This window comes from Apteryx mantelli, chromosome 2, assembly GCF_036417845.1.
Source record: "Apteryx mantelli isolate bAptMan1 chromosome 2, bAptMan1.hap1, whole genome shotgun sequence".
NCBI classification, from domain to species: Eukaryota; Metazoa; Chordata; class Aves; order Apterygiformes; family Apterygidae; genus Apteryx; species Apteryx mantelli.
Genome location: NC_089979.1, coordinates 2,826,545 through 2,854,311, shown reverse-complemented (window position 1 = coordinate 2,854,311; position 27,767 = coordinate 2,826,545). Strand labels below are relative to the sequence as shown.

Below are 27,767 nucleotides of genomic sequence, written 5' to 3'. Positions count from 1 at the left end.
TTATCACAGAGCCCCCTTATTTTCACTCAGAGATCAAAGTGTCCTGGTGAACATGATCTGAGCATGAGGGATATCCCCAACACTCCTCCCTTCTCCCAGGATAATGTTAACTGACATTTTTCAAGTTTCATGAGAACCATTATGAAAAATTATTATGACTCCAGAGGAGGAGAGAGACTATGGGAGTGATGAAGAACTTTGTGAAAATATTTGTGAAAAGACTCCTGGCATTATTCTGCCTAGTTTTCACCCCAAATAACTATCCTGGGATTTCTGTCCACAGTCCAAAAGACTCTGCTCAGAATAAGAACATCCCAGACACCAAATTGGCTCTGTCATAAAACGACAAATTGAAAAAGTCAGAGCTAGCATTGCTTGGGCAATAAAGCATATCCAGAGTTAACACTGATCCATAATTAATTTAAATACAGATAAATATGTGGATGCACTGTAGCAAATGAAACAGTGGTGGAAAAGACAGGCAGCCCAACTGAAAGACTTCAGCTCTAATTAATGCCACAAAAGCAATGAGTGGCTTCGCTGTGCCAAATGAGTGCGGCACTGGGGGACTCATTGAAGCACAACAACGGGCGCTGCTCAGTGCTTGATGCTCTAGACAGTCATATCGCCTATTACTGCCCTGCTCTGAGGATTTATTAACACAACTGATAAAAATGCTCTGCTACAGGGACAATAGAGCTCTTGTTCCTCCGGAGCAGTAGATATCACAGACCGAGCCCAAGTCCTTCAGAGAGAGGGAGAAAGGGAAGACAATGCCAGTGTCTGAGCAGACCGCACAAGCCAGCCTGCAATGAACTTTTTGATAGACCCACGCTCCAGCGTGACAACGGCACTGAGCAGTTTTGACTGCTGCTGCTGTGATGGAGAGCTCCTGGCATCTCGTCCATGAGACCGCGTTAGTCAGCGCCTATGGCTGGAGATGCAACTTGGTCATCTCTGTTTCTCCATTTTTCTAAACGTCTTTGAAATTATAGCCCATGAATATGCAAGCTTTGATCTTGAAAGAAATCACCCGTTCCCTCTTCCCTAGTGAATGGGCAATTTATGGATTTGGCTCCCGTTTATTTTCCCAGCTCCAAAAGCTCATAATTGTGATAGGCTTCTAACTCACCACTGCCACTGCAGCAGGTAGGACTTTGGTGAATGTGGCCATTATGATAAATGCAACATTTACCTTGGTAAATGCCACTCCACCTTTCTAATGTACGCAAACACACTTGAGGAGCAGGCACTTTCAGATCATGGGAACTAGTGGTGCCTCCTTCAGTCAAAAAAGCCACACTAATTTATACCTGATAAGATCTACTCTGTGGGCTTTTGGATCAGCTCCAGAGAAGAATTACCTCTGCTCAGTCACCACTTCTTGCAGTTTGTCTCCTTGGGACTGATATGCATTGATGTGACATCTTGAATTTACACATGATGAATGCATCAAGCTTGGATTGTTAAAAACAGGCACCTTTCGGAAGTACCTTTATGCTTGCCTTATTTTTCAGACCTTCTGAGCTCATGTGCACCCTCTGAGTTAACAGTTGCTCATTTGGGTATTTTGGCATTTCTTACATGCTTAAAAACAAAAAAGCCACTCAACTGCATTGGGGATTATTTGGGACTGTTTGAGGCCTTGCAAATTACACAAGGGATCAGGCTGCATATATTTTTCCTGAACTGGTAAACAAAGTCAAAGGAAATAATCTGGAATTTACAAAAATATAATTTAAGCTAGGATTCAGACTTTTTAGGGATTCAGTTGTTTTTGTTTGTTTGTCTGTTTTTGAGCAAGAACTAATAGTTAGTGAAAGCTAGACAGAGCATGATGACCACTGCTAATGAGAAAAAGTGTTCCAGGAGCAGTGGACTGGCTGAGCTGTCTGTTGATCAGGGTCCAATTAGGGTGTAACAGCCACCCTTGGGAATGCTTTACACTATATCATGCTAATAAGATGTATTCATGTTTCTTCCTGTCCTTATAACAATTTCTCTTTTCCCTTCCTCCCCTATTTAATTATCTGAGCTGTTTCTGCGTCGAGACATATCAAGCCTGTCAGTGTTAATTCAGCCGTGAGAGGAGTACACTGACCACACACGCGCACTCTGCTCACGGTCTCGCGTCACATCACAACGATGCTCCGAGTATTTCCTGGCTGCTGGCTTTAATTCCATTGAATACCTTTGTGATTCCAGTTTGTGTGTGTGCTTTAATGATTGCCTCTGAAAAAACAGAATTTGGGGTTTGAGAAAGTTACCTTCCTTCCAGGCTCATCCACTACTTTGGACGAGTCATGAAGAAAAATGTTCCCTCACAAAGTGCCGATTGCCCAAAAGAGAAATGTTATGGGAATGTATGGATTCCTTCAAAATTGTCAGTGAAAACATGCTCCATGCTCTCTGTTTTGATGTTATAGCTACAATATTAATAGTTTTGACTTTTATGTTGGAATGTATAATATTAATAATTTCAGCTTTATGGTACTATGTAGAGTTTGAACATAAAAAAATATTTTGGCACTTGCATCCTGCCAGGCCATAAAATATGAGTCAGAGTTTGCTGCAGGTCCTGAGAAATTGCCATTGCCACACTCGTCTGAACTTTTCCCTGACGCTCCTCTCCCTCCCTCCCGCTCTGCGACTTCAGCTTGTCCCCACCTTTTGGCCCCCTGTTTGCACAGGCTGGAGACTCTTGCACGTGCCTCCTTCCAGTGAGAGCGATTTTCACATTCCGTTTTGTTTTCTCTCTTTGGGCCACTCAGTGGACGGCAACTGGAACGAGTGGTCGAGCTGGAGCTCGTGCTCTGCCTCCTGCTCCAACGGCACCCAGCAGCGGACGAGGGAGTGCAACGGACCCTCCTACGGTGGAGCAGAGTGCCAGGGACACTGGGTGGAGACCAGGGACTGTTTCCTGCGGCAATGTCCAGGTCAGTGGCCAATGCCTTAATCTTTTTCTCGGGTCATCCTTTGCTGCAGTTCCAGGTAGGTTTTGTAAAATCCCCATCTATTTTCTTTGGGGAAGGGTGGGACAGTTTTCACCACTAATTCAGTAATAAGGAGGTTGTGGATCATACCAATGGACCATGTAAGCCACAATCCATAGTGGTCAAATGGCCCAGGAGACCCTGGAGAGATGAGTGATTGTTTCCAGGGAAAGTCTCTTTCTAACCTCAGTTACCAGTTTTCAGCATGTGCTTAAAAAAACAAGCAAGCAAACAAAAACCTTTCCATGACTTTGCAATGTTTCTACTTTCCTCCTTTTTTTGTTGTTTCTCTTCTCTTCTCTACCAGTTGACCACTCCTAGTTATAACTGAAGCAAACGGGGCAGCCACTACTGTTTTATCATGGCTTTGAACCTTGTTCATGACAAGGCCTAGCACAGGGTAGCCTTGATTCATGACTAAGACTTGTTAGTAACTTTACTCATTTGGTCATGTCTCAGAAAAAAGAAAAACCTTCTGCCCAGTCCTCCTGCCCAAGGTATTGCATCCAGTGCCTCATATTAAAAATATTCATTTTATCTTTGTATAAGTGACCGTGGGCTCCAGGAGAGCCATTTCAGGCAGGAAAAGAGACAAAAACAGGAGCAGATGTCTCAGCACACCTAACACCAGAAGTCTGCATTTCTCAGGCTGATGCCACCACTGCAGAGTTGGAGGTGCAATTTGCCTCTTTCTCTCTCGGGGAGGGCCATTGCAAAGGGATTGAGTGGGTCTGCTGGTGTGGAAAATATTCCCACCTGAAAACAAGGCTTGAACCTCCAGAAGCCTTCAAGCTTGACCAGTGACTAATTCTTCTTGCCATGCTTCTCCTTGCCCTTTCCTTGGCTCTCTCCAGGTGCTCCATTGCTACTAGCCCATGTAGGACTAAGTGTGCCCCTGAGATGGGCAGGACCTTTCTCCCCTTTCTGAGAGAGCAGGGTTGCCCAGAAATACTTCAGCTCCTCCAGGCACTGCACACACCTCAGTCAGGTGAGCAAGTACTATCACCTGTCCACTCTGCATACAAAGAAGCTGGTAGTTCTTCAGACTGGCATACCTCTTTCATCAGTATTTCTATCCCCCTGGTTGCAACACCATCTGCAACATCTGCAACATCTGCAACAACCATGCAACACCATCCTTCTAGCAGCAGAGTAGGGCTAACATAAAGCAGTGTTTAACACGGGTATTGGACTTTCCTACATGGACTCTAGTAGGTTCTGTTACCTACATCCCACTCCGTCTTTGCAATTTATGAAGATTTTCAGAGACACAAAGGGCCTAACTCTCTTTTAGGCATCCTCCTCCCACTGATTTCAGAGTTAGATGCTGAAGTAACGTTGGACATAGCTTACACTCCATATGGTGCCACCTTAGAAAGCACCAGAGGTTGGACATCTCCCTTTTCTTTGATAACAATTTTCTTCCATTGCTTGGAGAAGAAGAGGGGGATCCCCCACTCTCTCAGTAGGAGTTATTAGACCCAGGATGACCTGTTAACTCCTAATTAAAACCCAAATAGGAGTCAGGAGGCTTAGGTCCATGCTCTAGTTCTGTCACTGAGTTGCTGTTTTTCATCTGTGATGCAGGAGAGGAGAATGCTTCCCTACCTTGCAGGCTTGTTTTGAGGACTAATTAACATTTTTACAGTGTTTTGATAAATGCTATTGTTAATATAAAAGAAGTATTTCCACTGAATCTGCAGAGATGCTTGGAAAAGATACAATGGAATGAGACAACCTCTAAGCCCAGGGCTCTCGCAAACCTCCATCCAAGGCATGTGAAGCAATGGAAACAGATGGAGGGATGTTTATTTGATGTTTCTTCATGGTTTCTCCCCTGAGGGCTCTCCTGGTCCCTTTAGACCTCTGGGCCTGAAGTATGACTCTGGGAAGGTCTATTTTCATGCATTCTTTGGGCATCCTAACCAAACTCAAGCTATGGACTTTGCCTGGTAGATGTGGCTGCCAGGCAGTTTGAAGCCCTGCCAACCCTGAAAGTGTTCATGGGCAAAGCCCCAAACATGGGAGGCTTCCCCAAGCCCTCCAGATTGTCCTTGGCTTCCTCAAGGAAAGAGATGGGGTTGTTTGTGTGGGGGAAAGGATACTGAGGAGAAACACAAGAATAGTCTTCAACTGTTAAAGGGCTGCTACAAAGGGAAAGAGGACACACTGATTCATGTCTGTTGAGGATCAGACAAGGAACCAAGGCAGGAAACCTCCCTTCACACCAAGCCATGCTCTACTAACCATATATTCCAGGGTTTACCTTGGGAACTTGCTTCCCTCTGCTGCGGATGATGATGGGATGTGACAGGCTGTTTCTCTCCTCTTTTTCATTTCCAGTGGATGGGAAATGGCAGGCCTGGGGAGTGTGGGGAAGCTGCACCACCACGTGTGGAGGTGGGACTCAGAGACGTGACCGCGTGTGCTATGGGCCCTTCTTTGGTGGAGAGACTTGCCAGGGGCCCAAGGAAGAGTATAAACAGTGTAATGACAGGAGGTGTCCTGGTAAGTGCCCCACGCCTCTCGTAATGTTGCACTGGGGAGACAGGGATTTTTGGAAAGGGCTGCTGAGTACGTGTGTCAGAGAGCTTCATGAATGCAATACAGAGTGGCTGCAATCTAGTTTGACCTTGCCCATAACACAGGCACAAGACACATCAAGGCTCTTATCTAATTTTTGCCAAAGACGGTGTAAGGATCCTGCTGATTTCACTGAATGTTTGATAAATCCCATGGGTGTAAATATGGCACTTTTAATTGCTGCAGAGTCATAAGAGGAAAAGAAACAGAGATATGCTATTTGATAGAGGCAAAAAATATCACAGTCCCCAGTCCATGAAGCATTTGAGTACTGAGGATGGTGTAGTGGTTGCCCACACTTTACCTAGCCTCTGGGAAGCCTGCATGCTACTGGCAGTATTAAACAAGACAGACACATCTATATCTGTCAGATCCTTACCCTTCCTCCCCCGATACAGCAATGGTAGCAGCATCCATCTCAGGAAAAAGGGTGCAAAAGTCTGAATGGAGGACAAGGGCTGGGGGCAGGACAGAGGAAATCTTGGGTTTTAATGTGAAAAATAAGCAGAAGGAAATAGTTACAAGTGAGAACGCTTCTGGCTGTCTCTTACCCAGTGTTAAGAGGCCAGAAAAAAAGGCCTGCGCACCATTTTTATTTTCTTTCTCAGACACATTTAAAACGCCTTCTGGTGAAATTGCTGGTGGGAAATCAATGGCCTGTGTGATGTTGGCAGTCAGACTGCATCGATCGTAACGGGCCCTGATTTTTGACCGGGAGGTTAATTAATTGTCAGAAGAGCTCACTGAGCGATGGCAGAGATTCTCGTGGAGACATCCTGGCGGTTCTAGCGAAGAGTGGGTGTCTCCTTAAAAGACGTGCTTAGCTCGACATAGAGTTGGTGGGTTTGGAGCCGACGTTTCTGGGGGAGGCTCTGCAGCGCTCAGGATAGCTCAGAGTCCCTTACGAACTGCTGAATACGAAGATAAAAGACCAAATGCTTCAGCACGGAAGTTTCACCCAGTTTAACTAGAAGAGAAACCTGACAAAGAGGCTGTGAGAAAGCGTATTCACTTTTTCCAGCTATGTTCTCATAAAAGACATCACCTCCTCTTACAAGCTGTGCCTCTCAATTAGTAGTGGCGTGTGAGAGTCTCTTCTAACTCAGTCACAAAGCTTTCCTTTGCCATAGAAAATCTTAGCACCAGGTCATCTGGTGGTGTCTACGGAGTGATGCAGATTTAGTTCAGCTTCAGTTTGTGCCAGCTGGGGCCCTGGCAGAACAAGTCCAACCTTTTCTTCTGTTTCTGTAGGGGCTTATGTCTGCACAGCGCTCAAAAGGAAAAGGCATGTGTCAGGGACTGAGCCGTGCTAGGGTTCAAAACCAGAGGGGTCTCACTACAGTCGTTAATTTGCAGAGGGGGGAAAAGGTGGAGAGTCGTCAGAGGCTAAAAATAAACCGATTCAATTTGTTCTCGAAAAAGTATCAAATGCTGGCATGATTTGATTTGAGCAGAAGAACTGAGCTTAATTGGGTTAGTTATTAAAATCTCCCAGTGCAAATAGGTCACTCTTGCAAAAAGGATTTTGCTATGAAGCAACATTTAAAAAAAAAAAAGAAGAAGAAGAAGAAGAAGAAGAAGTGGGTGGGGGTGAAATGACTCTCTCCTGGCCTGGGAATTACTTCTGCTCTCACTGGCAAGACAATGACAGACAATCAGTGCATTTCTAAAGAGCATCTCTAACCCACAGCATCCCTCAGCGGTCCCCAGGGAGACTGCAGGGGCAGAGAAACAGGGAAGGTTTGATGGGTCAGAGAAGGAAGAAGAGGAGCAGGTCAGATGGGAACAAACTCCCTCTCCCTCTCTGCTTTTTGATGTGCGGCGTCTGCTCCACTGCTTTGTAACTGAGGGTGTTAGAAGCTCCCTACCCCGTGCCCCAGACCCTCCTGTGAACCACAATTTGTTCTAGAGAACGTGTGACGGTGTCCAAAGCACTGGACCAGGAATCAGGAGTTTTACATTCAGCTCTCTGCCACAGGCTTTCTAGGTGGCCACAGGCCGGTCACAACTGGACAACTTAATCTCTGTCCTGCAGCTCCTTGCCAAAAGCTTGGAAATGAAACTGTCACTTTTCTGCCCATATTCTGCCTTATCTACAGAACTCACAAGCTGTTGGCATCAGGACTATTTCTGCATGTGTGCAGAATACAGAAGGGATCCTCGAGGATTTCACAGCTTGCCCTCGAGGATTTCATTACGATAGTGATTACTTAAAAGGGAATTTTAAAATGGGGGAGGGAGCATCTGTTTCCAAGCAGACACCAGAACTTGTTCATTATTGGTGTCTCCTGGATAGGCCAGGGAGGAATCTGTCTTTGAAATACAGCTGGGGCAGGATTCACACAGGCCTGGAGCTGGACCCAGGGAGGTGCAGGCAGCTTGTTGGGTCCTGTAGGAGTCCTTCAAAGCAGCAGGACTTGCCATCCACAGGAACTTGGGTTTGAGCCTTCCACAAAGCCATGTCGGTGCTCTGGGTAGCTCCAGAGCAGCAGCGGGATACTTCCTTCCGTGGAGATTTGCTCGTGATGCAGGTCCTGAGCTGGTCGCTGTCTTTCTGTCAACACATGCATTACACGTTCCCCTGTGAACCTTCACTCTCACCTTCAGGGTCATTGCTGCCCAGCAGCTCCCTTGGGGGAAGTACGAAAACCCAAGGCCCCCATCCTACCTTTGCAGCATATGTACATTTTCTCTACAACCTTGGCATATCTGTAGTGGCACCACTGGACCGTGGCATGGGCAGCGCTGGCCTTCATGGAAAGGAAGCTCAACAAGCAGCTGCCCAGCCCCGCGGCTGGTTGGCTTTGACTTTGCAGCTGCCGTTCCTGGCCAGTCGCAGGCATGTACTCAGCTTCCTGTTTATTGGTAGCTTTACACTCACAATAAATAAAAGCTGTAATTGAAAACCATTAAATATAATTTTTCTCCTCCCCACCCTCAGGAGTGATGAATAGCTTTAATACCCTACTCATGGTCCCCTCCGTTTTATGGGATGCAAGTAATGAGTTTCTCAGCAGAACCCCCTTCTTCTCTGGTGGATGCCCTCCTTCCACAGGTCGAAGCAGCTGAAAGCCGTCTCCTTCCAAAGGGCTTTTTTTGTAACATCTGTGAACACTTTTTGCACATTTCCGCAGTCTGCTGGGCTCCGCAGTAGCATTTAGAAATGAGCTGCAGATGCAAATCCAGCCTGCTGGTACTCAGATCTTCTTCTTGTGTCCTCACATAAGATGGCAACAGGCAGAGGGCCTGGAGGAACTCCACCTGAGAGATGCATTCGTCTTGTTTTTTCCTCCACTTGCTGCTCTTTCCTTCATTTTTACTCCAACCTATTTATGCAGAGCCACATTTTAGAAATATCCAACCCCAAATCTGTGTGGTGACCCTGAGGGATAGACCAGGAGTAGGGTCTGCAGCCATAGTGTTCACCCCCCAAAAGGTGGCCATTTTCCCCTTAAGCAAAAAAAAGAAAACTCTTCAGCAATAACAGTTTTCTTCCAAAGAGCTGCCACAAGGTAAGGCAGGCATATTAGCACTTTCCCAGGTTGTTACGTGTGTATGAGCTAGCTAATCCTTGGCACAGCCTGCGGCCCAGTTCTCAGATAGCGGAGTAAACTCCAGAGAGGTTAATGGGCTTTGTCAGGGGCCAGACGCCAAGGCAGCTGTGGGTCTGGGAATTCACCTCCAGACATCCTGGCTTGCTTCACAGTGCTCTTTCCTCTGGATCATCCTCCTCTGTTTTCCCCGCGGGTTTCTCTTTTCTCCTCTTTCCTTTTCCCTCCCCATGCTCTGAGGAGGAGCTTTTACTAACGGAGTTTTTCCTTCCCTGCAGAGCCCCATGAAATCTGTGATGATGAAAACTTTGCCTCCGTGGCGTGGAAAGAGACGCCTGCTGGGGATGCTGCGGCTGTCCGATGTCCTCGCAATGCCACGGGTAAGGACAACTGCATGTCCCAGCCCAGGAGCTGGCCATCCCTCATCCCTGGCCATTCCTTGTCCAACACCTCCTAGATGGAGGGAACCTGGTTGTGGGATGAGAGGATGAGCGATGGGACTTCCCTCCCTGGGCTCAGGGCTGAATGAAATCTCTCTGGGTTTCCATGGTCCCTCACGGTTTAACCACAACTTCTTGCTCCATACTGGAGAATCTGAGGTGGTTTCTCATCCAGCTACTGCCTAGTCCTGGGACAGCTTCAATTTAAGGGCTGCTGTGGTATGTCCACCCTGTTATCTACAAATATCTCTGCAGAAGCAGGTAGGGATCTATCATGACTGCTTATTAGAGTCCCCTGGACTCAGGTGTTGTGTTTTTCTCCATAAAAGAAGGCAACATCTGAAAGTGGGAAATCCGAACCGCATTGTTTGATCACACATAGATGTTTCTCCTTCCTTCTTAGAAACCATAGTAGCTTCCTAAACTTTTCTTTAGGTGCTCAAATAGACACTCTGACCATGGCGGTGTGAAGTGATAGTATCTGGGCAAGTAGGTGTTATCCATGGTGGCTGCAGCTGTGTGATCCCTAAGGAGTTGAAAGCACTGCAAGGGAGAAGGCTCCAGAAGATGTGCTGGTGGTGAATCCTGTCCTTAACTGGATGTTCTTCACTCCCAGGCAGGAAATGAAATGGGGGCAGCAGTTCCTGTAATGAACATAAACGATTTATTGTGTTTGAGTGAGACTGCGGATACAGGCAAACCCTGACGCTCTCTGACTCACACAGTCTGGTCCAGTCAGTGTCATCCTAAGTGCTAGCCTAGAGGAAGGGCTGTATCCATAGCAAGGTCACCAAATCATTTAGCTGTAGCAATGGGATTGCGGACCCAGCAAAGTCTGCTCCTCAGAGACTCTCTGAATGGCAGCATAATTGCTCGGACAAGGTGATCCCTATCCCCTTCCTCCTGCTGATATGTCTCTTCCTCTGCGTCACAAAGACTCATGATTACCACTGCAAAACTCACTGTAGACTGAAGCTCAGAAAGAGCCTGGGGGAGGGCTGCAGGCAGCTTTCAGAGTTTTTCAGCTGATGCAAAGATGGTGCTGTTGGATATTTATTCTTGTTGGATTTGTGTAGGTAGCATAAACCACTGTGGCTGGTTTAGTTGCAAGTACTGGACCATGTCACCTCGGGAAGCTTGTGGGACTTTCTGAGCCTGTTGTATACAACTTTGCCTTGATTAACCAGGTCCAAGTTGCTAGGCTTTTGTATCCCTTCTCATTCCCTTTCATGGTCCTGCCCCTCACTGAGAAAATGCTGGAGAAGGAACTAAAAATAACCTGTCCTACATGCCAGTGCATGTGGTTCATGCATTAGCAGATGCCCCTGCTGCTCTTCGCGCTGGTTGGTGAGCTTGTGTGGCAGCACTGGCCAGTTCTGGGTGGCCTCCATGAAGATGCTTGGCTTTTCATCCAACTGTCCCCACTCCCATGCTCTTTTCTTTCTTCTTTTAGGGCTGATCCTTCGAAGATGCACTTTAGATGAAGAAGGGATAGCTTACTGGGAGCCTCCAACATACATCAAGTGTGTTTCTATTGATTACAGGAACATACAGATGATGGTAAGGAAGACTGATCTCTCAGCTAAACAATATCTTTCAAAATTGCTTGTTATGTTGCTGTAGTTGAAAAAAAAAAGAAGGAAAGTAGCAGTTCCATGTGAAAAGGAGATGGTAGCTCTGCCCTGCTTTTGTCTTACTCTCTCTGCTAAGCTTGTGATGTGTGGGCATCCATGGGCAAGGGATAGTTCCTCACTGAGTATTTTAATGTGATTGTAACACTTTTACTGATAATAATAACATTAAATAAGCCACTTATTTTTCATTAGTCTCAAAAATTTCACGTTGTGATGAATTCTCCCATTTTGCTAGTCTCCTGAGCCTTGCCTTAAAATGCTATTGCCTTTGTTAGAACTGTCCTTTCCTGTTCAGGACTAGCTACAGTCCCTCCTAAGATAGTTCCAACTCAGTTAAAAGACAGCCAGTTTGGGGGCAAAAATCTGTTATCTGGCCTTGGGTTACCAGCAGAATAGCCTCTGTGTAGTAGAATAACTTCTGAATCTACACACAACCTTTTCTTTGTGCGCATACCAAAAATTTGACTTCTGCTCTGCTACCATTTTATAAATATCACAGGCTCTCAGGCCAGCTGAGATTGTCAAATTCATCTAATCTGTGCTCTGAATTATGTGGAAGGTCTTAAACCTTCCCCCAGCAATTCCTTCACTGAGCTCATTAACTTGAGTTTTGACTGTCACTAACATTTGTCATGTTTCTTTCTGTTTCTCAGACCAGGGAACATCTTTCCAAAGCTCAGCGTGGGTTTATGGGAGATGGGCTGTCAGACGTGCTCCAAAACCTTGTGGAAATCTCCCAGGATGGGACCAGCTACAGTGGGGACTTGCTGTCCACCATCGACGTACTCAGGAATATGACAGAGATCTTCCGTAGGGCTTATTACAGCCCGACATCCGGGGATGTGCAGGTGAGCTGAGATGCACTCTGGTGGACAAGTCTAGGTTACAGATGTGTGTGCGTGCACAGAGCTCAGGGTTTGATTCTGTCCTTTGGAGTCAATTCAATGATGATGAGAACCAAGAGAAATTTCTGCCTGAGTGAAGTGCCTCTGTGTGCTAACAAACTCCCCCTTCAAGGCCGTTTTCCTTGGCTTGTAAAGTAAGAACTTGAAAACCAAAGTGACTCTGAAGTGTTTCAACCTGATAGCACTTATTCAACCTAATAGCACTTACTGTGGAGTCTAATTGACATGAGAGCATTGTTTGGAAAGGATTGCAGTCTGATGACTAGAGGTAAGATGATCCTGTGGTATTAGTTACCTGGATGTTGATGTGGGAAAATGTCTCGATGGATTGTCACTCTAGGATTTTACTTTCAGCAGTTGCATGCAGAGTGGCTACAAGATATACCCCTGAGATAGGTCATCACCGCATGACTTGAAACATTAAACTAATCCTACAGGATCTGCAATGGGTGGCAGAATTGGAGAAAAAAAATCAATGGTTTTGAAATCACTTGTCTCCTTCTTTCTTGTTGTGTGCTGCATAGTCACACAAAGATACCACTATGCACAGCCTCCCCTTGCTCCATCACTGCTTCTCTTTCCCAGTCACAGAGGAAAGAGGACCATAAGGAGATTTCCCTGGAAATAATTAAAACATTAGAGAATGGGGTAGGAAGGGACTTATACAAGGCTAGATTGCCTGTTCTTAACCAATTTTTGGCAGCTGTGTATTTAACTGGTTCTTAAAAATCTTCAGTAGTGGAGACAACACATATTCTCCGTCCAGTGCCTTAGAAGCTATAGCAGTCACAGTGAAAGCCTTGGATATAAGTCTTATTTTAACCTGTTTCGCTCACCACCTCCTTCTTTTTTTTTTTTTTTTTCTTTCTCTCTCTTTGTCTTTCTTCTCCAGAACTTCGTCCAGATCATCAGCAACCTGTTATCAGAGGAAAACCGGGACAAATGGGAGGAAGCTCAGCTGGTATGAACACTCAGCAGTTCTCTGAAACAGGACAGGCTTTCAGAGTAGGCTTAAGCTTTAAGCTAGACCTCCTAGCTCTTCTTGCTCATGATGTATTGTGGGCAGCATGCGTTGATGTCAGCCACAGACCAAAGAATACCTCCATCCACAATTGCTGTTCCCCTTGGATAACTCCTTATGATGAAAGAGACAGACGACTTGGGCATGGTCAGCTGTGGTCAGCTTCAGAGTCAGCTGCCTCTGAAGGGGTTACTGCCAATCAGCTGATCCATGCAACGAGTTGTGCATGTAAGCCTAGTGCCAGGCTACCGTGAGTCATATTTATGGAGTAACTCACGGAGCCACAGGATCTTAGCTACACACCAGGGAAAACTGGTGGTGAATACCAATTCTGGACAGAGAATCTCAGAGATCAGGCTGAGTTTGGAATCAGTGACCCTCCTGGCTTGGAATAATTCCCCTCTTCTCCTCTTGTCAAGATAAAGCAGGAGGATTACATGAGTTTTCACTCCTGGTTGAAAAGATGCAGGGCAGGCAGGATTTTCATGGGTCAGACCTGTGCTCTGCTCACCTGAGCTTCTAGTTCTGCTCAGGACAAGCTGAACATGGGCTCAGTTATATTTTACTTTCTCTCCTCACAAGGTTTGAGATTCTGCTGAGAAATTCTTTAGCTAACGCCTAGTGTACCAGGAAGAGATGTTGTTTACTGTTCTGTCCACGTTTTCCTTGCCCTCTGGCTCTTCTGTCCCAGTTGCAGTCTCTGCTTGGGCTTGTGTGAGACTTATTCCTTGTCCTTTTCTCGTTGTTTCTGCAACCTCCTGAGCCACTTGAAGCCTTTGCCTCATGGCAGCCTTCAGGAGTCCCATCAGCGTGAAATGATTCTGCCTCAGACCAGCAGCTCTGGTGGATGGGTCCATGGTAGTACTAGCTCCTTGTCCGTTCCTTGTCCCTGCACCTTGGAAGATAGACCCCACCTTGCCTTGGTCTCAGCACACAATATAACCAGGACAAGGCACATAGCTCGGTTTCTGAGAGACTTTGATCCCATGGAAGGTCCCTGTAGGTGTGGGTCTGAACATGGCAGCTCTTTTTTAGCCAGCCTTTGCTGTTGTACAATTCCTCAGAAAGGTTAGAAAATACCAAATAAGCAAGAAAGAATTGCCTGGTGCGAACAGCAACCCCAGAAGCTAGTTTCAGTGGCATCAACCGTGAAAGTCCTCTGGAAAGAAGTCTTGACACCAGATGCCGGCATACTCGTCGGCAGTCCGCTACTTGAGAAAGAGGCTTGCATAATCCGGTGTGTTACAGCTCCTTCATGACACAGGATCTCCACCGAGAGCTGAGCGGCCTCGTGAACCTGCACTTCCTCTCTTTTTCTCCCTGAGGCCTGGCAGTGACCCATTGCATTTGGAAGTGGATGGCACGGTCTGCCTCCAGGCGAGATAAAGGACCAAATGCTCAGTCCCAAGAGCACAGGTGTGTGTATGTATTTCAGAGAAGCACAGAGGAGATTGTTGAGTTGTTATGACAACAAGGAAACCCTGTTGATCCCCATAAAAACAGCTGCAGCTTACGTTTTGCGGCAATTCGTTCCCACTGGCTTTCCCTGTACAATCTGCTCTTTGCACCTATAGATAGATACAGCCCAGCCTGCTGCCAGCGCTACAGCATCCTGCATGAGAAGTGGGACCAAGATGGTCTAAACTGCTACAGGGAATTCTTGCCTGACTCCTTTTAGTGGGAATTGAGATCACAGCCCAACACTGTGGCTTTAGGACAGAGCCTGTCCTCAGAAATCTTACAGACACAGGATAACAACAGAGGCTTGAGCAGCACCTGTCCTTCTCCCTCAAAGCTACTGGAGAAAATTCAAGACCCACATTTGGCTAGATTAACTTATTCTTTTTTAAAAAGGGCTTTGGCTCCCAATTTGCACATTAAAAATATACCCAGCTCAATTGCACTCCATTACACTGCCCTGTGGCCTCTGGGTAGAGGTGTTGTTCGAGAAAAGAAAAAAAAATCAGAAATGCATTCAAACAGAGAAGGGCTACAAGGTCATTTGGGACATAGTGTTGGCCATGATAAGATAGAAGCCTGAAAGAAGATGACTAACATGGCCTTGGTTTAATTTGGGCTTGCAATTTCAATCAACAGTAGAATATATGAATATACTCTTAAAAATAACTTCCCCTCTTACTTCTACTCCTTATGAGTGGACCTGCAGTACTAGCAGGATTTTTTTGATTTGATCCTAATACAATTTTAGCTCACCAAGCTTCTTTTGGACAGACAGACAGACAAACATGCATGACCAGCTCTGCACTTCTTTGCCCATAGACTTGCCAGCTTAACCTTCCTTCTACGTCAGTCCATCCTGCTGCCCTGCCCAGTCCCCAGCTTTCTCTTCAGCTCTGCTCAGCCCCCTCAGGAAGTCTGAATTATGGTGAGAGTCTGAAAGTGCTGTGAAAACAGTGGAAAAGTAAAGAAGAGATGTAAGGAGCTGATTTGCTCTTCTTTGGTCTCTCGTGGTACCAGCTAAGTTCCCTTAGGGGAATGTGCCTTGAGGAAAAGATAGGTAGTCAGCATAGCTCATTTCAGGGGGATTATCTATTGTGAAATCAATTGCTGGGAAACTAGCTATCGCTTAACAGCCTTGTGTTAGCCTAGCAAAATTCAGGTGGAAAAGGATTATTGCCAATATTTCTATCACGGAAAAAACACCATGAGAGAAACACAAGAGAAAAGAGGCAGATAAACTCTAAGACAGCCTAGGCCCAAGAAGAAGCAACTTGGTTATTTGGAGAGTGAGATCCTACCAACAGGACAAGAAAGCACATTTAGCCTTAAGACAGACTGTGCTACTTGTCTGGATAGGATTATGTGATCTAGTGCCTGGGATTCAATATCAGATCCTGGAGGTCCTCACTAATAATATGTTTGTTGGAGAGCTTTTCCTCCCAAGGCAACCTTTTGCATTGCTGGGATATACTTTCCCTTCCAGGCTGTTCCCAACCAAGGTCAACGACTGGGTGATGTGCCTGGGTCAGAGATCTGGTTCAGTGAAATGCTATTGAAGTACCCCGTGGGATTATGATGGGCTGTATTAAATATACAGGCAAACAACCCCCAGGCCACATTACTCGCTCTTTCTTTCTTCACAGGCAGGTGTGAGTTTAAGCCTGCCGGTGTTGTAGGTGTTGAGTTTAGTCAGAGTAGTTTAGAGACTTTTTTTCAGGGTTGTTGTGCCCTGTGTCACTAAACAAGCCTGACTCATCTCTGGAAAAGAAATTGCTGAGAGGCTGGATTCCTGCCTTTGAGAATGCTCTTCCCTCCCTCCATAGGAATTTAATTCAGGATTGCCTTGAAGGGCACTGTGGGCTTCCTGCAGTCTTTGATCTAGAAAAGGCTCAGAGCAAAGAACAGTACTTGGAAATTCAACGGGGAACAGGACAAGAAGACAGCAAAGACCTCTCCACTCTTTTCTAGTGTGGGCATTAAACTGAGACACCCAAAAGTCCTTGAGGTGCTCAAAGGTGGGAGGGAAAGCAGTGATCCCTCACCTAAGCTTTTTCCCTGCTTCCTACTTGAGATCCTGTTGCACTTCTGTGTTGTCCATGTGTGAAAACAGTCTCCAAACATCCCAAATGGCTGCAAGCCTGAAATACTGACAACCAGCCTGGTTCAAACCTGTCTTTGTGCATGTCAGTAGTGTAGGCTGGAGTTCTTGGCTTGGTGTGGCTCCTTGCAGTGGAGCGATGGCAAAATTAACTGTCCTGGTGGGGGTAAAGCTTTGTGGGCTCCCTCTCAGTATGCAACATATATAGTCAGAAGATGGCAGAACACGTTTCTCAGGCTAAATATTGAAGCACCTGAGGGTCAGAGAATTCTAAGGCTTGAGAAAGGATCTCAAAATTTGACGCAGGGCAGAGCTTCAACACTGAACACCTCTTTGACACAATGCCTCTAGATGTGCAATTGCAAATGCCACTGGCTTGTTGGCAGCCATGCTGGGCCAGATACTCCAGCCAATGGACCTGGAAAGACAGTGGAGCTATATTAAATCATGGCTGCTAAGGGTCTGTCCTATTGTGTTTCTCTTGTTGCATTAATGGTAGGAATGGGACAGTAATGAACATCAGCAGTAGCTTGTCTGCTCTGGACAGGGTGATTGTTAATAGAGGTAGACAGGTCATCTTCTACTACAAAGAGTTCCTCTGGAGATTTGCTGAGAGATATTGCCCTCTGCCCTCAGTTTTCTCAATCCGAATCTCATATTATTATTTCCTACCTTTTGCTTTTTATTTTTCTAGACCTCTTTTTAGGATTTCTCAGTCCTTATTCTTCACAGCTCCATAATACCCTGTTATATCCAGCATATGCTTCCAATACGTGTGTGAGGATGGAAACCTTTGCCCTCAGAGAAACTCATGCTGTGCTCTTTAGTATCTGTGCTACTAAGTATTCTCCCTCTCTCTGCAGACAGGGCCAAATGCCAAGGAGTTGTTCAGGCTCGTGGAGGATTTCATTGATGTCATTGGCTTTCGCATGAAAGATTTCCGGGATTCCTACCAAGTGACGGACAATCTGGGTGAGCTGATTTGCACTCCTCATGTTGGGCAGAGACTCCAGAAATCTGTAATTACTGTGTAATATGTATGACCTGGGCTGTGGGGAGGGAAAGAGGGGAGGCAGCAGGTGGCAGAACATTAAAAGATCTGGGGAAGGACAATGAGGATGATCATAAATATGGGGTGGCTTTCCTCCAAAAAAGCTAGGACTTCAGTTTGAAGGAAAGATTTCCGAGGAGAGATTTGAGAGGCGTCTGTAGAACCATGAACAGAGAAGAGATGATGGACTGGAAAAAATTAGTTGCTTCCTTTTATTTATTTATTTATTTATATATACAAGAGCTACACAGCAGCCAATGAAGTGATCAGGCAGCAAGTAAACAGCAGGCAGTATTTGATTTATGCTGTATGCACAATCACAGCGTGGAACTTGTTGCCAGAGGACATTGCAGAAGCCAGAAAGTACAGATGGGTTCATGATGGGATTAGGAAAATGCACAAAGGAGAGGTCCACTGGTGTCTATTAAAGTTGATGGTCTGGATGCAACCACTAGCTGGGGAAGTCCCACTGATTGCTGGAAGCTGGGAGGACAGATCAAGAGAAATCTTGCACTGTCCTCTTACACTCCCTCTCTAAGCAGATGCTACAAGCCATTCCTGGAGACAGCACACTGGAGTAGACAGACCTCTCTTCTGCCAGGTTTAGTGAAGGCAGGTCATTTTCGATGAACAAAACCACAGCCCTAACAGTTAGTGTCACCTTCCTTCATGCCTGGGCATTACCTGAAGATAGCATCACTCTTATAGCTACAGAGATCCTACCTCACTGGCTGCTGTCTAATTTCCCACTGTCTTCAGTGGGTTTTTCAGTATGTGAATGTACCGAGACTGGTCTTATTTATTGGTTTTATTTTTTGCTTCCTTCTAGTTCTCAGCATTCACAAACTGCCTGCTCACGCAGCAACCGACATCACCTTCCCCATGAAAGGCTGGAGGGGCATGGTGGACTGGGCCAAGAACTCGGAGGACAAAGTCACGGTATCCAGGAGCATCCTCTCTTCGGGGCTGACAGGTAGGCAGCACAGCTAGAACATTCCAGAAGAAGATTTCTTTTTCACTTTCTAAGACGGTTTCCTTCCGTTTGGCTGGCATCCAAATTTTCCTTCCAGCTGAGCGGAATTTGCTCACAAAAGCTTTGTTGCCAACAGCATTACTGAGTGAAACTAAAGCTTTTAGATATGGGCTGACCAAGAGCCAAATCTGAAGTCTCTCCAAAAACTCAGGGGCAGGCTCAGTTTCTACATCTGGATATAGGTCTTCTCCTAAAGCAGCAGCATATTTAGAAAAGAGCAGGAGTCAGCACAAAAGCTCAGAACAACACTGCATTGATGACTGCTTCTTCCAAGGCTTCTGAACTTGGGAAGAAGTGAAAACACCCCAGTGTATGCTGGGCCACTCTGTTTTTGGTGCATGTGGGTACTGGGCTGAGTCTAAAATCCTCTGCAGGGCATACTGGGTGCTGAAGTGTCTCTCTCGTGCCTTCCTGAAGATGCTGGATTTCCATTAGGGTGAGAGAAGGGTAGTTGTCTTTGCTGGTGCCTTGTAGACATGGTTAATCAGCACAAGGAAAGTATGTGCAAACAGACAGGGGTGGAACAGGGGAATGATTTGGCCTCCTGTTGTCATGCCCATGCGGACAAACAACGTTGTATAGTTCCTTGAGGACTGGATCCAGCTCTGGAAGGACCATCTATGGTTGAGCAGCTGGGGGTTAGCATGTCAGGCTGAGCAACTGATGTGCTGGGGACTCCTGGATGGGCAGGCTCTGCTAGAGTGTGTTTTTATGCCTGTTGTGTGCAATTTTCTGCCCTCAGGCACAAAGCACACATGGGGAGCATTTATCACTCAGGTCGCTGGCACCACCGCAGGGCGTAGCTGGGCACAAGCCATGTGTGTGGTGTGGAAGTGGGAGTGTCGGGCCCCTCAGCCAAGCTGTCCTGAGTGCCAGGTCTGAGAAGAAACCTGCAGGGCTCTGGGCTGCTCTCCTGGAGCACCCAGGAAAGGATGGTCCCTGCTGCTGTGCCTGCCAGGCACTTGGTGTAGTGGTCGTTCTGGAAGGGGCGCCCACCCGAGCCAGGACCTTGTGGTGCTAAGCATTTTCCCAGATGCCAGCAGCAGGAACCAACACACTCAGGGTGCTCATCTTCTGGCAGGAAACCTCAGCATTTGGCAGGATTGAGCCCAGGGTTTTCAAAAGTGGAACTCTAAGCTGGGCTTATCAGTCGGAAATAGCAGCAGGCTGTTCTTGCACATGTACCGGTGCTGTGCGTGGCACTAAAATGGCTTTGAGAGAGCAGGCTGCTGGCTCTTGCTGTGTCAGACTGCGCTGTCCTTGGCTGGCACCGAGGCAGGAGACCATGAGTTGCTGCTGTTGGAAGTTCTTTGGCCTCTTCTTGTCATACCAGGACCTCTTGTCACAGATTTCCCTGCTGGGAAGGGAAACAACACCACAGTCATCATTTCTACTTGGGGAATCCGCGGCCAACAACAGTTAAGTGACTCCCCCAAGGGCGAACAGTGAGTCACTGGCAGAGCAGGGATGAGTCCAGCACTGTGTTTTGTTGCACCTTGAGGACAGCAAGAAGTTAGGGCATGTAGGGAGGGTTATTACGGATTACTTGGGGAGGCTGTGGAGCATTCACCTTTGAAGGCCTTTAATGAACTGTAGGACAAACTTATGGCATCACACACAGGCAGTGTGGATCCTGCTCTGGGGCTGTGTGCTGCCCTAGGAGGTCTCATCTACCTCCCCGCAGGGCTATTTTCCAGATTTCTATTACAAGTATCATTACACAGAGCTGCCATAAGGCCCCAGAGTGGTAGGCACTGTGCAAACAAAAGGTGACATCTGCTCTGAAGAACTAACTTCTCATCAGTCTTCACCTCTCCTTGGCATCCTGTTAACCCAGAGCTGTATTGCCTCTGACTTGTTCAGCGTCCTGTGCTGGTGGTCTTTCTTGATGGATTGCTCCCTTGAATATTAGCACCTCAATTGTTTTTTTTTATCCTCACCTTTCCTTGGCTGCAGGGAATAGGGTCAGTTATCCTAAGCAGAGTGCTGGGGACAGGCAGCTTGGCGAGACTGAGGACAGACCCCTCACTGCCGGGCGTTAACTTTGCGCAGATGATTTCAGCAGGCCAGCAGTGCTTTGTATAGTCGGCTGGCCCCTGGGCTGCAGGCTGCACAAATGCTGCTGGTGAGTGAACATCGCTGGGGAGATACTACATGATCAAAATGCAACGCTGTTCCAGCTGGGTAACACAACAGAGGAGTTCACTATAGTATGCCAGGACTGAAGGGCAGCTACATTATTAAAAATCTGTCCCAGACCAAAAGAAACTAACCTCCAGCTCTATCACAGGCAGGATCCTTCTTTGGGAAGTGCTGCGATAAGGCTGTGGAGCTTAGGGATTTGGTTGCTCATGAGCTCATAGGAGCACACAAAGCTTTTGTCAATGCACGACTGTATTTTCTCAGCGCAAAGGAGGAAAACTGCCTTTGAAGGCAGCAGGATCCCTGTTTGCATAGGGATTCACGAGAAAGGCCAACAGACTGCGCAGGCTTCCCTGAGAAAGCAAGGCTTATGCAATTGCTCTGCAAGCCTAAGTGTCTGTCAGTGTCTCCCAGGAACGTTCTGCCCTGCCATCTCACTTTAGCCCAATTTGACAAGGAGGTGAGAGGTCTCAAAAATGGAAGAAGGGCATGCCGATTTGTGTCTGCCCTGTACTGAGAGGTCAGACGCACTCTAAGTTCAACCTCAGTATTAGACATCTGAGAGCCCCACAGCAAGACGCTTCCCCAGACATCCTCGGCTCCACTCTGCACGATGTGACTCATTTTTTATCCCCCTGAAAGGGGGGGATATTTGGCTGAAGGGCTGCCTCTGTTGCCTCTGTGGGCTTTTTTTTCCCAGGAAAGTTCTTTCTTTTTGCAGCTGGGTTGTGTGAGGCAGAAGAGGAGGTCAAGCGACTTGCCCAGAGGTCGCGCAAATGATTCAGAGGCTCATCTGGGACCGCGGCGCCCACGGCCCTCCAGCTGTTGTGCTCCAAACACGCAGTGTCACATAGCATTAGGGTCTGCCAGGGCCGTGTCAGGGAGCCCTGGTGGGGACCGCGGCCCCGCCGCATAGCCCTCGCGCCCGGTGGTGCCGAGAGCGGGCCACCGCGGTGAGGGCAGCGCGTGGAGTCGCGGGTCAGCCACGGCGCCGGGGGAAACCTCCCTTCCTCGGCTGCCCTTGTCGGCCCGAGCGCAGCTCTTTGCTCTGACGGCTCGATAGCTGCAGACGGGTCTGGACGCCTTCGGTTGGGTGCAAGAGACCTTCCCACCCTGTAGATTTGCTCTGTCAGATGGATTAGCTGGATTTCCAAAGAGGAGAGCGCCAGGCGGGTCAATGGGGATGCGCAAGTCTTGCACGAGGGCAGACACACGGGTGCTGGGTCACCCCAAAGGTGCTGAGCCCTCCCCGGGGACAGGCACTGAGAGCAGCGCAGTCACCACAGCCTGGGACCGAAGGAGACCCAACGGGGTGGCAGCAGGCAGCGCGTCCTGTCGCGGTGACACCAGCATTGCCCATGCCCCAATATGGACCCCCATGCTAGGTCTAATCCCTCATCTTGGTGCCACGGAGGAAATGTTTCTCTCTGGCACAGAGCAAGGGGAGCAGGAAAAAGAGGTCTGAAACCAGCTGTGGCCAGAATCGCCCCTTCCAGACCCGTCCTTTCTATGCTACGCTCTGTGCGCTCTCCCGGTGCACGTTTTAGGGGGAGGAAGGGGTCATTTGGGGACAGCAGCCAGTGCAAACATCCTCACTGTCTCAGCGCTGTTGTCTTCTTCCCTTTCCTCTGGTGCCTTGCAGCGACCGACGATTCCTCCGTCTTCGTGGTGGGGACTGTACTGTACCGCAACGTGGGCAGCATCCTCTCCCTCCAGAGGTAAGAGGGGCCAGCTGTGGAGGGGAGCAACTGGGGGAAATCACCAGCCTTTCCTACCTGAGATCCCTCTGGTTGCAGAGCCCTGGTCCTCCATGGGAAAGAGCTACGGTCACTGGGCCCCTTCCCCATGCGACGAGTCAGGGTTTGAGTCAGCGTGGCAAATGCTTTGCCCCAAGATGTTCACGCCTTCATGTGGGGCCAGGTTCACGTGCTGTAGACATCGCCGGCTGGAGGGCCATGAAGGTCTTCTCCATCCCATGGGCAGCACCGTGCACCCAGCCCCGGGCGCCGCTGCCACGCGTCCCTCCGCGCCAGCTGCCCTGCTCTCCGCCGCCCCTCGCCCTCGGGGAACAGGTCCTCAAGCTCCCCCCGCCACAAGGGGTTCGGGGGGCTCGACGGACGGGAGCTGCCACCGCGTCGAGGCGCTGGGAGAGCAGCACTGCAGACGACGGGCTCGGGGAGCGGACGGGCTGGGGCGGCACGCTCGGCTGCACACGTCTGCCGCGGCCCAGGCCACTGCAAACAGCCGTGGGCGCCCAAGCTTTTGTGTTCAGCACTCCCTTTTCTTCCCTTCTCTCCATTTTTTCACTCTCTTGCTCTTTTTTTTTTCTTTTCCCCTCCCCCGGGACTGGTACTGAGGCAGTAAATTAAGCATCCTAAGGCACCTTCTAAATCTGTTCTGCACTGATTAGCCTGAGCCCATTTACCATAAACACCGGGGCATCTCTCCTCACTGATAATCATTTAAATGCCTACAGATTTAGCACTGGCAATGGCAAAAGAGCTCCAAGTAAGTGCAAAGAGGAATTAGCAAGCCAGCCAACTGTATTCTGTAATATCTTCCATTACAGCGCTGGGAATTAGATCAGAAGGGCAATAAACATCATTGGCTCAAATGATCCAACGGTATTTCAGCTTTCTCCGGCCAAGCGCTGAATGAGCTCCGATAACCAGCAGCTGCGGCAGCCGCAGCCGCCGAACAGCGCTCCCACGGGAGATCTGATTTAAGACGTTCCTTAATTAAAGGACAGTCCCTCTTTAAAAAATCCACAGCCCTGAATCACCTGTGGCTGTAAGGGGGGTGGGGGGAGAAAAGAAAAAAAAGGTAAAAGCAGCAGCAGCAGCAGAGCAGTATCTCTTAATTCACAGCTGTCCGAATGGACTTAGCAAAAAAAAAAGCGGAATGTCTTTAAATAGCCGTGCAGTTGCATAGCACCTTCCTAGGGGGTAAAAGTCTTTCTGTCCTCAGAGGGGAGCAGCTATTCTTGGGTATGCACGAGCAATAAGGACCAGATCCTGGTTTAACCACATCGGTTACAGCACGGAGTGATTTTGCTTAAGAAACCAGAGTCACTGCAGATTTAACTCAGAAAACAGCACCGGCTGAGCTGCTCCGAATTGCCCCAATCTACCTCCCTGAGCAGCAGTTCCTTATCTCAGCCACACACTGCCCGTGTTCCTCCGGATCCAGCGAGCCCCGTGGCTCTCAGCAGCTGTGCCAGGAGAGATGGAGCATATAAGACGCCTGATTTTTCAAGCCTGAGAGGCGAGTGGTGCTTGGCCCCGGCCAGGCACTGCTGCAGTGGATGGGAGGATGCGTGCAGCGGCAGCCGGAGAGCTGATGACCTGATGGCTCCGTGTAGAAACCAGCATGTTTACAGCTGTTTGCATCCTCCTTAAGGCCGCACAGGAGCACTCTGAGCTCAGCTGCCCTCCTGTCCGCTCCAGCCAGAGCTTGGTGGGTTTCGTTTCCTTTGCAGAAGCTGGATTGCAGCATGCCTGTAGGAAAGATAACTCATCATCTTCCTAAAAGATTCCCCATGATGCTCAGTCCCTCACCTCCCCCGGCAAGCTGCTCAGATGCTTAATTACCTTCTCTGCTAGGAGACTGTGTCTTATTTTAAGGCTGAATTTGTCTGACTTTCACTTCCAGGCACTGGGCCTTTGTGTGGGCGACTGAAAAATCCCCCGCTATCGGATGCCTTCTCTGCATGCAAGGAACTGTCAGACATGCCTTTCAACAGACATCTTATGGCTGGTTTTCCAGCACCTGGATCAATTCTGTGTCTCTCCTTTGAACTCTCTCTGCTATTTCCCCACCTCAAAGTAGAACTGAAGCCAGTATTGCAGGGGCAGCCTTACAAGGAGGGGTACGGAGAGAAGATAACCGCTTCATCTCATTATTTCCACATAGCCCGTATCGCTTCTGTCCTTTCTGTCAGAGTGCTTCGTGCCGGAATCATTCTCTTTGGGTACATTTTGGGTCATTGCTTCCCAGAGCACAGCCTGTAGTCCTGCATGCAGACCTTCCATTTGTCATTCTCGGATGCATTTCTCAGCTCTCGGATGCACCGGGATACCTTCTGGTCTGCAGCGGAGCAACTTCTGTGCGTTAGAATTGTCACGCTGAAAAAACAAGTGCTGCTTCTGCTTTTATACACCGCACCAATCCTCGCGGGGTCCGCAGCCTTTAAAGGGAATTTTTCTGTGTCATCTAGGTTGTTCACACAAAATACTGCAGAGCGCTGAACCAAGAACTGACCCTTAAAAAGACCCAGCTACTAATGAAACCGTGCACTGGTGTTTACCTACCAACAGCTGCCTTTGGAGATCTGTCAGGAAACCAACTGTCTATCTACAGTTGCCTACGTTTGAAAGCTTAGAGCTGATGTTTACTCCCATTGACTTCCCCTTTTACTCCTTCTTTGTAGATTGATTTTTGTGCTTCACTGCTTCTTTCCCACTTCTTTTTTTTTTAACCAAATGTGTTCTGGGTGTTCTTTACCCTGCTAAAACAGTGTTGTTGTTCCCTCCGCTCTTGGTGGAATCATGGCTTTCTGAGCACTCACTTAGGCATCCACAGGCAATTGCAAAGTTTTTCTAACCCTTTTGTTATTAAGCAAGCGCAAATCTTTTCCAGGTAATCCTTTTGCAAAAGGAAGGTAAGACCCATAAAGAAAAGCAAAAGGTGTTGCCAGTGCCTGTAGACCTGGTGAGGATTTGGATGGGGAGAGGTTTCCCTTACGCCCCAGTGCAGGAAGGGCTGGGAAGATCCCTTTGCTGAGTTCCCACTCTGCTATCGATTCCTTAATGGTAACCTTTGAAGGGTAGCATTTTCAACCACTGGTCATAGGGATTTTTTGGATATTTAGTCACCCAAGCCTTTGCCTGCTGCATGAATATCAGCATCTCCTGTGAATGTAGATGCCCAGTATCCAGTGAAGTGCCTAGAAAGAGTTTGGCTTTTCAGGGAGCAAAAAGCACAGATCTGGGAGATATTCCCTCCCTTATTGCTCTTCCAGACAGTCAAGCCTCTTAGGGCTGCCAGCAATATTAGAGTATTTGTCTGTGCACTGATGCTTAGACAACCACACATGAGTGGTTTGGCCTCTTGGCAGAGGATGAGGTCCATCAGCAGCACGTGTCTTTGATAATGCTTTAAAGTAATGGGACCAACTCTTCTGCAATGTGTACGCTAAGCCTTGTACCCCAGTGATTAATCCAGTGGGATTTTCCGCTCTGCAAAGCTCCCTCAATCCCCTTTAAAGCTTCTCTTTCCTCTCTTCTTCATAGGAACAGCACTGTTCTCAACTCCAAAGTCATCTCCGTGACTGTGAAGCCATTTCCCCGGTCTCTCCTCACCCCCTTGGAAATCGAATTCTCCCATCTGTACAATGTAAGTCCATCCTGGAAACCGCACCACCCCATAGCCGTGTTTGCTTCTGCATGAAAGGAGTGAGTTGGTGCAAGGAAGGATGCAGTTTTGCCAGGCTCCTGAGCTGTCTGCGTCACTGCAGGACCTTTCAATCTCCCTTAACCCAGGATGGTGAGGCACTGACCTGCCTGCCTGGGCTTGGTCTGCTGTTGGTGTCCTGTTGTTGCTCACTGCCCAGGATGCAGGGTGCAGGTCGTCCTTGCAAACCTGCCTGCTCTGTGCCTCTTCCTCAGGGGCATTGCCAAAGCAGGGCTGGGGGAGGTGGAAGGTGGGCAATCGCTCTGCCTGCACAGGGAACATGGACCTTCTTGTCCCAGATTCACACCTTTTCACTGTGGGACATGACTGGGGGCAAAGAACAGTGTCTTAATCGTTCACTCATTAGAAAATGGGCTATAACAATGATCTTCTTCCTGGATAAGGGAAAGAGGGCTGGGAAAGGTTGTTTCCATTAATGTTTGCAATGTTCTTTGTAGTCCTCTGATACTATAGGAGACAAGAATGATATTATTGTTGTGGTCAGTGCTTTAAAAAGCAGCTGAAGATCTCCAAGAGTCCCTGCTCGTTCCTAAGCAGATATATATGATGGACATATACATACTCCAGCGCCAGTTTTTGTTGTGGAGTTCACATGTCCTCCTGAGGCTCTGGAACACGCATATTAAACCCATCATGTCTTTGCTTTGGACTTTCTGGGAAGGCTTTTCCAAAGTCCTCTGGCTAAGACAGCTCCAGCTGGAGTCAACAGTAAACCTCCTTCAGGGAGCTTTAAATACACCTGAACACACTCTGCAGGCTTGTGGCTTTTCTGAGAACTGTGTACCACAGAAGCATGCACTGTATTTAATCCACTTTCCAGAAGGGAGCAGCAAAAGGATTTTGTGTGAGAGAAGAGGAAGAACATCAGCAGGTAGAGACAGGACAGATGGGGAGTCAGATCCTTGCATAGTTCTTGTGCTGATGGAGAAGAAAGCAAGGCCCATTTTATTCTTGCCTTCCAAGACACGAGTGAAAGAAGCTATTCCAAGGGCCAAGATCTGTGACTGTCTATCTAGGGTAGTGGAAGCAGCTCTACAGGACCTACATATTTCATTCTAGTTGCTTCAAATATCCCATCAAGAGCATAGCACTGATTTGCTTCATTTTTCCCTTTCTTTTTTCCTGACAGGGAACCACCAACCAGACCTGCATCCTGTGGGGTGAAGCTGACAGGTGAGTTGTGTGGGTTTTTCTTTACTCTCAAGTAAGCACGTTTGTTTCAGGCTGTTTCTGGTGAAGCTGTCACAAGTTTAACAGCAATCTGTCAGTCTATCACAGCCGTTTACTCTCTCCGCCTCTTTTTTTTTTTTTTTTTGCATCCACCTTCATTGCTGGCAAAGCCCTTCACCCTGGTGGGGATTGATCCTTCCTTCACCAGCATGG

The 27,767-nt window shown here is 47.8% G+C and overlaps 1 protein-coding gene across 1 annotated transcript in view; it reads left to right on the top strand.

Annotated features, from left to right (window-relative positions):
- Positions 1-27,767, top strand: part of ADGRB1 (adhesion G protein-coupled receptor B1) — a 206,502-nt gene that overhangs the window by 62,139 nt on the left and 116,596 nt on the right. Inside the window, exons 6-16 of the mRNA XM_067290107.1 lie at positions 2,761-2,936; positions 5,337-5,501; positions 9,406-9,507; positions 11,021-11,127; positions 11,855-12,049; positions 12,999-13,067; positions 17,550-17,658; positions 18,567-18,710; positions 22,555-22,630; positions 26,204-26,306; positions 27,514-27,557. Coding sequence (XP_067146208.1) covers positions 2,761-2,936; positions 5,337-5,501; positions 9,406-9,507; positions 11,021-11,127; positions 11,855-12,049; positions 12,999-13,067; positions 17,550-17,658; positions 18,567-18,710; positions 22,555-22,630; positions 26,204-26,306; positions 27,514-27,557 — 1,290 coding nt within the window. The remainder of the gene's footprint in view (positions 1-2,760; positions 2,937-5,336; positions 5,502-9,405; positions 9,508-11,020; positions 11,128-11,854; positions 12,050-12,998; positions 13,068-17,549; positions 17,659-18,566; positions 18,711-22,554; positions 22,631-26,203; positions 26,307-27,513; positions 27,558-27,767) is intronic.